The 11151-nt window shown below is 40.8% G+C and overlaps 1 protein-coding gene across 1 annotated transcript in view; it reads left to right on the top strand.

Moving 5' to 3' along the window:
* GRK7 (G protein-coupled receptor kinase 7) overlaps window positions 1–7231 on the top strand; it is a 63763-nt gene extending 56532 nt beyond the window's left edge. Inside the window, exon 4 of the mRNA XM_015413472.1 lies at window positions 6907–7231. Coding sequence (XP_015268958.1) covers window positions 6907–7231 — 325 coding nt within the window. The remainder of the gene's footprint in view (window positions 1–6906) is intronic.
* Window positions 7232–11151: the final 3920 nt, after the last annotated feature.

Below are 11151 nucleotides of genomic sequence, written 5' to 3'. Positions count from 1 at the left end.
GGAGGAGGAGGAGGAGGAGGAGGAGGAGGAGGAGGAGAATTTAAGTGTAAAAAATTAATTCTGGTTTGATACTTTGAACTGTTACTAATTGTGTTAGCATATTGCCCAGAACTCCTTGGATCTTCGCATTCTGAAGAGACATCCTTGTTTGCTTCCATTCTAGCCATTTAGTCTGAAATACCCATAATTTGTTCAGTCAGTTTTAAGACAGAATATAGATATTGCTGGAAACCAGTTTCCCCCCCAGTATATTCTTATTCTCCTATCTTTTCTAGACCTAATTTGTGACCATTATCAGGACTCCCATCTCTTTAACATTTTCCTTATTTCTTTTTGCTTCCACCTTAATAAATTACCTCCAGTTCTCTTGAGGCTAACTGTGACATTCCTGGATGTACTGCAACTAAAATGCAGTACTATTTTCCATTTGCTCATTATTGATAATTTATTGATTGATCACAATTTTGCAACTGTGCTGTTGGAATAATAAAAAATAGACATAGCTATGCCTGCAAAGTGAAAAATGTATTCTCTCATGCTCTCATGCCCATGAGAGAAGAGGAAGTAATTAATTAGTCTGGAATGTAGTAATTAATTAGTTTGGAATAAAGAATCAAAAGAGAAGAAGAAAGAATCAAAAGAGAAGCAGAACTTTTGTTGGGCAGGACATACTTTCAAGGTAAACTAATAGTAGGATGCTACTCCTTGAAGATTTTATAGGGATGGAATTCTAGTTTAAATGAATGATGCAGCTGAGTCTGCTTCAGCAGGGTAGGGCAGATTATAAATCGGAAAAATAAATAAATAAATGATTGTGAAGAACTGTACAACTGAGCACTGCAATGTGCCCTGCCTTGGAAGCAGACTTAAAGTGCCATCCTAAGCAAAGCTATACCCTTCTAAGCTCATTGAAGTCAATGGGCTTAGAAGGATGTAACTCTGCTTAGGATAGTACTATTTGCCTCTCTTCCCGTAACAAATTAATCTGGTCCTCCAGGGGTGTCAAACATGCAGCCTGTGGGCCAAATCTAGCCCACACAGGGCTCCAAACTGCCTCCCCCAATCAGCTTCCTTCTTCTTCCTCCTCTCCCAGGGCTGCTACTGCAGCCACACCCTAGCTTGCTTTTTTCCCAGCTCTCTCAATGGCTCTTTGCTTCCTGCCTCTTGCCTCCCTCCCCTCTCACTCCCTCTCTCTCTCATTCACGCACACACATGCACACAGAGAGCTTTGTGGCTGCATCAGATACAAAAACAACTCCCCCCCTTGCTTGCTTGCTCTTTCTCACTTACACACACAGATAGAGAGAGCCTCATGGCTGCTTTGCCCAAGAGCTAAAAAGGCCGGCCTGCCCCCCACACACACATTCAGGGAGAGAGAGACAGATTGCTTCTGCTTTCTCCTTCAGGGCTGCTCCTCCTCTTTTTTGGGGGGGGAAAGGGAGGAGGAGAAAAGAGACAAAGAGAAAACAAAATTGGAGTCCCAGATTTAAGACCAACAACGTTTTATTCCAAGTATAAGCTTTTGTCTGCAAGCACATTTCTTTGGAGGGTGGGTGGATTTTTCTGACAAGCACAATATACATTGAAGAAATTATTTTGGCTTATTTTGAAAAGTTGTGGTTTGGTTTTTTTTAATGATTGGATTTCTCTGTCCTATCTGGATTTATTTTCTTCCAAAAAGACCCTGATTAGGAATAAGAACACTTGGATTGGTCCTTATATCTTGATGAGTGGAGTGATTTCGAATGCCAAATGATAATAGCACACATTGGTAATTAGACAGGAAAACTAAGTCTCAGTCCAGTCCAGGAGGATGCAATTCAGCAGTCTCTCTTTCTAATCTCCCTTTGAAATTCCTTCGTAAGAGCACTGCTACTTTTAGGTCAGCAACTGAATGTTGTGGTTTCTAATGTCAGACTTATGTCCATTTATTCTTTGCATCCTCCTGGACTGAATCCCCTAGGTTGGAACTGTGACCTAGGTTTCCTGTCTCATTACCAATGCTGATATCTCCACACCTACTTCCCCCTCTGCATATCACCTCTAATCCAGTCATGTCTGCTATTGCCATTAGGCATCTGAAAGCATCTTTATAAAGTTTATATCTCCGATACCTGGCATTACATTTTATGGCACATATGGCCCAGCCCAACAACGTTGCATTTATGTGAGATCCAGCCCTCGTAACAAATGAGTTCAACACCTCTGATCTAATCAAATGTGTAATCACATAATATTTCTTCATGTGTCTGGCCTATATATCAACTCATTTGATCAGACATATACAATTACACAGAGTAAACTATCTACCAGATTTTGCCTGATTAAACTTTCTGCTAGTTATCGCCTGCAATCCCCTTTGGTCCCTTCTATCTACTGTATATGGGGAAAGTGTGAAAGTGTTCCTACTCAACAAATCTGCAAAAGAACAGTGAAGTCTCTTAATGGATGCATGTTCCTGGTTCTTCTGCCCCAGCTTGTTGGATGTTATATTAACCTCTAAGGAATCAGAGAACTGCTTTGCAAAAGTTATTTGTGCAGATGTTTCTCATGCTGCTGTTATTTCTAAAATATGCTGCTTTAGCATTCTTTTGCTAGTTGTGATAAATTTGCATGATTCCAAAGAGGCATCCATTCTGTGACCCAGATCTGTATACCACATAGCAATAAAATTGTTATCCAGCTCTCAAATGCAATTGGTGGAGCTACACAGACAGGAGATAAAAGTAGTACAAGAATGCCAGCTAACAAAATACACATAACAAAACACACCCCTCTAAGTCAACTATTTTGTACAGGTTGTTGATATGTGGAACAACTGGGAATGTGCAAATTGAAACCTGTATACAGTGAGTGTGTGTTGTTTTTCATAGTCACATGTGAAGTATTTGGAAATATTAAGAGTGGGGAAAGCCATCCATCATACAGAGGTGTCAAAAAGCCTGCCTTTGCCTAAGATTGGAGATATTGTTCAAGAACAGCACATCCTTATGTAAAGATTAGCTACAGATTCTGCTAAGGTCATTGAGACCTTGGATAATCTGTTTAAGTACCTGTTGCATAAGTTAAAGCTTCTCATTGGCAGCTTTAATTTGTACACCTTACTCTTTTGTTTCTATTGAAGAGCCAGGGACAGCAGAGATTAACCATTTCATCTCCCGACTTCACTCATGTAGGGTTCCCCTCCCAGTTTAACTATGCATAGCAAAAGTAAACATCAAAGCAACTTTGACAAGTCAGTTTCCTCTTTTCTGTGATAGGAAAGAAGCAGAAACAATTTTTTCCGTTTCATTCCATTACCTAGGGCAGGGGTGCACAACTCAAACATTTACATGGGTCATAATGGATCTTAACATGAGCTAAGTGAGGGCACCTGGCTCTCCTATGGCCCATGTAACTGCTTGGGGGGGTGCAGTCAGATCAGCAGCTGTTTTCTGGGCTGAGCAGCAGTGTTCTGATCAGTTTCCCCAGAAGTAATGCTGGTGTGGATTTACCATAGATTTTCCAGCGATTCTTAGAGAGGTATGACATCATTTCTGGGTTTTTACCAGAAGTGATGTTACACAATTGGCCTGATGGCCTTTAAAAAAAAAAAGTCTACAGAAACAGCTCTCAGCAGTGACAGGAAACAAGAGGCAGGAGATCCCCCTGCCTGCACCTGGGGGACTGGCAACCCTAAGGCTCCAACTACAGAAGCAGCAGACCTCTGAATACCAGTGCTGGGAGGCGGCAGCAGAGGAGGGCTTTGGCCTATATGCCCTGTTTGACCTTCCATGGCAGCTGGCTGGCCACGATGTGAAACAGTATGCTGAACTAGACGGACCACTGGTCTGATTTGGCAGACTTTTCTTATGTGCCCTGGTGGCTACCAAATTCTGCATGAAGTGTTGGCTTTTGATGTTAAGCATGACTACACTTACTACAATTAACACAAAGTAATCCACAAAAGAGGTGGCATGCCTTAGCTAAGCAACGCTACTCTCAAACACCTAGAACAGGCTGCTTTAACTAGCATGACCTCAAACACTGTGAACCAGTGTGCTATAATAGTACATTCCTGGCTTTGGGTCAACTTGTTTCAAATCTTTGCTCACCCATGAAGTTCACTGTGTAGCCTTGGGTTAAGTTGCTACCCCTCAGTCAGATCTGTTTCACAGAGTTGTTGTAAAGATAAAATGGGATATCTCGGTATGCACCATCTTGAGCAGGAAAGGCAGGATAGAAAATGATACTTTAGCTGGTATTCCATTAACTTCATTGATATAAAATAACATCTGATAGCGAGAAGTGCCAAGACTGTTGACATGCATATTTACTGTGTAAACTACCAGGTCATGAATGTGGCAAATTAAAGCATCCAATGGCCTGAACTGCAGTACTGATGTTTTTGGTATGAACAAAAATCTTACAATCTAGGCAGTATGATTATGAGCTCAGTTTATGTAAGGCAGTCCTTGTTCTTATCATGTAGAATTTCTTCAGTGAATCCTACACTGGGATATCCACAGTGCAATAGTCATTAAAAAAACCTTACATCTTGCTACTCCGTGACATCTGGTGACTTCTGCACACGCACAAAAAAGCCTGGAGGTGGTGCTAAAATGTCACTTTCTAAGCAGGGAATAGGTAATGGCTATTCAGAACTGCATTCCCTACCATAACCTGCTGACACTGAAGTCAGAAGAAAGCAGAAAAACAAGTGTCCATGGTATGTGGATGGCAGAAACGGTTAAGCACTTGCATCCAAGCTCTCTGTTCATTCTTTTATCTCTTGACTGCAAAACAACAGAAATGTGCACAGTCTCTTATTTTACAGAATTTTGGCCATAGAAAATCGCCTTTTTAATGTTTGTACATTGCAAGCTTCTTGCGTATTTTCTAACATTTGGTTGGTCTTGAATAAAATCTGTGTGCACAGAGATGATTTATCTATTTTATTTATTGGAATAATTATATCACACCGTTCTGTTTAAAAAGAAATGCTCAAGGCTTACAATATTACATCTGTTTAAATAGATAGCTGCCACTACAAACTTACAAACATCAAAGAGGTTTTTTTTAAAAAAAGACCTTCTGAAATAAAAATATTTGCAGTTAATGCTGTATAGTCCGCAGTGCAGAGGGAAGCAAATTCCAAAGACGGGAGTGGGGTGGGGTGGGGGGTGTTTGCTGCAGACATGCTCATGCAGGTTCCCACTGATCAGATTTCTCCAATAGGGGGGGCTCCCTCAATAAGACTTCCTCAGCTGACATCAGAGTGTGGACTGGTAGGTGTAGTTGGAGGCTGTCCACCAGGTCCTTTGGGTACAAGCTCTTTTGGGCCTTAAAGCTTAACACCAGTTTTGGGCCTTAAAGCTTAACACCAGTTGCAGCTTCCAAACTGTTTTCAAAGGTGGCTCCACATACATAAAGCATGCAGAAGGTCCCAGGTTCAATCCCTGGTATGTCCAGTTGAAAGATCTGGCAGTAAATGGTGTGAAAGATCTCTTCCTGAGACCCTGGAGATCTGTTGCCAGTCTGAGTAGACAATTCTGACTTTGATGGACCGAGGGTCTGAGTCAGTTTAAGGCAGTTTCGTATGTTCATAGCATCTGTGATTTATCTGGATTTAATTTGTTTTTCACCCTCATCCAGCCTCTTATAGCTTCCACACACGCCCATTGCTTCTCTGGACCTTGATACTGGTGACAATTCCACTCAGTCCCTTGGATGAGCAAACCCAGGGAGAAAGTATATCTCTTATTGACAGAATTTTGCCATTCACTCATCCCTTAATGGAGCTAGGTTACAGTCTTTCTGTAGTCCTTCATGTGCTCTGCCACGACAGCTTTGCTCATCTGAGCAGGGCTTTCTGCAGATAGCCTGCAAACGGGCAAAAACAGCTGCTCAGCCATACATGTGTATTCTCTGTTGTGCCCCCCCCTTATGGAATGGCCTGTCTGACGAGGTTAGGAAAGGTCCCACTCTTCTGGCTTTTCACAAACTATGCAAAACTGAATTATTCAAGAGGGCTTTTCTAAACAGGTAGTAGGGCTGTACCGCAACAAAATGGTTTAGATAGACTTGGGTGAAGGTTTAAGGATGATGGTCTGTACTACAATGCATAGTTCATACTGCCTGTTGTTGTATGTGAGATCCTTTGCTCCAGTTCTGTTTTCAGATTTTTGGTTGGTTCTAGATTTCTGTAATGCAAATCTTATTGCACTGTTTATTGGATGTATCATCCTGTTGATTGTATATATTTACTCTCTGCAATCTGCTTTGGGTCCCAGGGGAAAGGTAGACTACAAATAATGCAAACAAACAAATAAATAAACAGGAGGAGAAGAGGGAGGCAAAGGCAGGAAGTTTTTCTTCCTAGTTTCACAATCAGTGAACGATCCTAAAAATGAGAAGACCTTACATGTATTATCTCTTTCATATTAACTAACCTGTATAAACAACAAATAGTCAGTGTTGTGAACCAGATATTATTTGGAATTAGGGAACGATCTAACAGCACCTAAGGATCTAAATTCCGCCCGTAAAATGGTTTGAGGCACTTCATAATATTTTGCATTAGAATGATTGTTCCTCTGACTGGTTACAAAAGGTTTTATTAATTTAACAGAGATTTGAATTCTAGCTAAGTAATGCAGTGTTTCTAGAGTGACCATCTTAATTTATTGAGAATTACTTCCAGTTAACTATGCTTAGGATGGGGGTTTCCCTCTGATTCATGAAGTTAAAAAATCCTCTTGTCCCTTGATTCACCCAATGAGTGTAGTTCTTTCAAAGAAAGATAACACACTAACATGTATTTGATCACAAAGGTCTGCTTCTAGGCTTTCCCAAAGATTTGTGCATTGGAATTTTTAAATTCAGAGCATGCTTTCTTTTGCTTGACAGTCTTTTGTTTTGTTGCAGGAGTGCTAATGACGATCCCAGGAAGCACCATTTCTTTAAGTCTATAAACTTCCGTAGGCTGGAGGCAGGCGTTACAGATCCTCCCTTTGTGCCAGATCCATCTGTTGTCTATGCCAAAGATGTTGCAGACATTGATGACTTCTCTGAAATTAGAGGAATTGAGTTTAATGACAAGGACAATCAATTTTTCAAGAAATTTTCCACAGGGGCTGTCTCTGTATCCTGGCAGAACGAAGTAATTGAAACAGGACTGTTTGCGGAACTGAATGATCCCAACAGAGTGATTGGTGCAGGTGGCAAGTCTGCAGTTTGTTTGTTGTTATAAATATGACATCAGAGATGAAAATATAGAAATACACCTTCTATTACTTCAAGGAATCAGAGATGTTAATCAAGGATTCATCAACATCCTTACGGCAAACTGAACAAGTTCTTCTGATACCTCATTAGAAATTTTTGAAATGAAGAATCAGGATTCTTTTAAGAAGATTTAACAGTCCATGTTGGCTTTTGACTAAAATGTGCAAAAACAGACAGACATTTGGATTTAAAATGATTTAGGATTTAAAATGCTTAGGACTGCCACCACTTTGGCAATGTTCAGTAGCAATTCACAGACGTTCATTGTAAAAAAGACTTACTGTTGGAGTAGAAATGAGACAGTGGTCATGAACTGATTTCAGCTAGGTAAAAATACAGAAATATTTATACAGGATATTCCTTTTTAGGTTTATATAGGTTATTCCTTTTTAGGCTTCTCTATGTATCTATCACTGGTATAACAGTCAACTCTCATTTTTGCTACCGGATTCACCTTTCTATCAGGCTTCCTGATAGTATCTTTTCATTTTGATGAAAGCTGTAGTTTAAATTAAACTACAAACGAGTCATGCCAGTTTGTAACTGGCCTTTCAGAAAGGCAACAGCAATACTTATTCTGCAAGTAAGGCGTTTAAATAAATTAATTGTTTTTATAAGTGCTTTTAATGTGGGGAAAATTTGCATCAATGTGTATAGCTTAGATGTGTACTTTATTGGTTCTTGTAAATGTCTTACTTCAAGAATCTATTTTTTGATATTTTGAAACAGGCCTGCAACCATGTGCTACTAATGTAGTGTTACCAGGACTCTTCAACAGCTGAAAACTATAGCTGTTAGAAGGCCAATGTTTGATGTTATGTTCTTAAGGTCAATTCCTTCTAGCTCGTTTATATTAATGCGAGGTACGGTTTACTCAGCTCCTCCCTTAATTCTGAAATGAAGTTGTTTGTGTTCACCGCCTGAGGGAGATGAAGAAATTTCATGGCAGAGTGCACCTTCATTCAGATTTACTCGAGAAGGCCAGCAGATGGAGGGCGGGCAGCCGCTATTGCATCCTTGCATTGTGCCTGAATCCAGCACAATCTCTTCTTTAAGGAACATTTTGTACAGTACTTTAATTGTCATTTGTATTAGACTTTTATTTCTAGCAGTTACTTCCAGACCCATTTCTGGGCTGCAAAGCACAATTAAAAAATAAAGACATTATATTAAAATGGATGCAAGCAGGAACTTTTAAACAGATGTCAATAAAGAATTCACCAATATTTGGATGTATTTTAGTACTTTACATATTCATTCTTCTGGATGGGGATAACCTATACCTTAATAAGATATTTCCAGTTCGTACAACAGTGGGCCCTCTTCAGGTAAAGCACAAAAATAAGCACATGCAATTTGCAATGCTGAACCTTGATTTCCACCCCGCCAATTAACATATCCATGTGGTTGTCATCTCATAGTGTTAATTCTAATTCAGATCATTCTGAATTTCAGACAATAAAAGTAATAACAAAGCTAAATAAAGACAAATCCAAAGTTTTGTATAAAGCTGTATAAATGTGTTTTTCTCTCTTTTTCCATACTGTTCCTTTACTGCTCATCCTTGTCTTGCAAGTTTGCACATTTACAGTGCAATCCTAATAACAATCTCCTGGGAGTAAGCCCCCTGTGTAGGCTTGAGTAGAATTTTGAGATGAGCTGCTCGCTCGAGGGATGAGCTTACTGGATTGAGGGAATGCTGTTGATGTTGTTTACCTAGATTTCAGTAAAGGTTTTGACAGGGTTCCCCCATGATGTTCTGATAGGTAAACTAGAGGACTGTGGAGTAGACTGTAGGATAGTTAGGTGGATAGGGAATTGGTTGGAGAACCGCACTCAAAGAGGGGCTACTCATTAAATTTGCAGATGACACCAAACTGGGAGGAGCAGCAAACACACCATAAGAACATAAGAGACGCCAATGTTGGATCAGGCCAAAGGCCCATCCAGTCCAGCACTCTGTGTCACACAGTGGCCAGAAATAACAGTGCCATCAGGAGGTCCACCAGTGGGGCCAGGACATTAGAAGCCCTCCCACTGTTGACCCCCCCCCCCAAGCATAGAGATAGAATTCAACAAGATCTGAACATGCTGGGAAAGTGGGCAGACGTGAACAAGATGCAGTTTAACAAGGATAAACGCTGAGTTCTACATCTGGGTAACAAAATGAGGAACGCGCATACTGGATGGGGGATACACTTCTGGGTAGCAGTGTGCGTGAACAAGATCTTGGGGTATGTGTGGACCATAAGTGAAATATGAGCAGCCAGTGTGATGCAGTGACAAAAAAGACTAATGCAATCTTGTGGTGTATCAACAGAGGCATAATATCCAAATCGTAAGATGTCATAGTCCCGCTGTACACTGCATTGGTCAGGCTGCACCTGGAGTACTGTGTGCAGTTCTGGAGGCCTCACTTCAAAAAGGATGTGGACAGAATGGAACAGGTGCAGAGGAGAGTGACGAGGATGATCAGGGGGCTGGAGACCAAGCCCTGCAAGGAAAGCCTGAGAGACTTGGGAATGTTCAGTCTGGAGAAGAGGAGGTTGAGGGGGGACATGATTGCTCTCTTTGAGTATCTGAAGAGTTGTCACTTAGAGGAGGGCAGGGAGCTGTTCCTGTTGGTAGCAGAGGATAGGACTCACAATAATGGGTTTAAATTAAGGGCGGGACAGTACCAGCTCGATATTAAGAAAAACGTTTTTACAGTACGAGTTGTGCAACCATGGAATCAGCTGCCTAGGGAGGTGGTGAGCTCCACCTCACTGGCAGTCTCTAAGCAGTGGCTGGACAAATACTTGTCATGGATGCTCTACGCTAATCCTGCACTGAGCAGGGGGTTGGACTAGATGGCCCCTTCCCACTCTGTGATTCTATGATTCTATGCTTAGGATGATACTATTAATTACTGGACTCTTGATACCTTCAGTGGGAGTGACTGGGGAGGGGACTGTCACAATCTTGATCAGCAAAGCGGGAAAAGTTATTTTGATTCTGTGTATTCTTCTATCTGAAGTGAAAAGCATAAAAAATATTAGCCAATGTTCCCTCAAACTTGTGTTGTGTTGTGAGCACAAATTCTACCTCATGAGCAAAAAAAGCTAGTAGCATTAAAGTTGTGAGTGAGTCTACATTTGACTATCGCATATATTAGTTCTTTAGATTATTTCCATAATCCTGTAAAAATCTTAGAATAAATTATTTTAAATTATATTTAAGACTATATTTTAAGAATAATGTAAACATTATAAGAGAAAACAAAATCAAGTGAAATTTCATGACAGAAAATGTCCTCTATGGTGGTAGACCAGGCCTCCAGAGAATAAGACCCTCTGCTTTCCACTATATTGGTAGACCTGGCCTCCAGAGAACAGGTTACCTACCCTTTTCCATTATATTTGTAAAGCTGGCCTCCAGAGAACAAGTCTACCCACCCCAGTCCACTATACTGGTAGACCTGGCCTTGGACTATCACCCTGCGCTGAGCCTTAGACAACATACCAACACTTGGGGGGGGGGAACTCTTGCATTCTACTTGGGGGGGGGGGTTGGTGTGTTTAGTGAAATATGACTAATTATAGGTCAAATATAACAGAGGTGCAACAATCACTGTCAGAACCATGCCTAACCTAAGAAACAGGAACTTGCCTAAATGTTATCAACCTGCCCAAACTACTTATTTATTCAAATATTTATATCCCACTTTTCCTGGGACTCAAGGCAGCTTACAAATCATACTGAAAAGCATAATGGGTGTGCAAAAACAACAACAACTATTTTTTCCCAGCTCCATTACAACCTATTTGGACCATTAGTCAATGGGCCCCATAGGGTATAATTGAGTATTGATCTGGGGTTTTGGGGAGCTCTGGGAGGGCTGTTTTT

The sequence above is a fragment of the Gekko japonicus genome, unplaced genomic scaffold (genome assembly GCF_001447785.1).
Source record: "Gekko japonicus isolate JY-2015 unplaced genomic scaffold, Gekko_japonicus_V1.1 scaffold155, whole genome shotgun sequence".
Taxonomy (NCBI): Eukaryota; Metazoa; Chordata; class Lepidosauria; order Squamata; family Gekkonidae; genus Gekko; species Gekko japonicus.
This window is presented reverse-complemented; position numbering and strand designations above follow the sequence as displayed.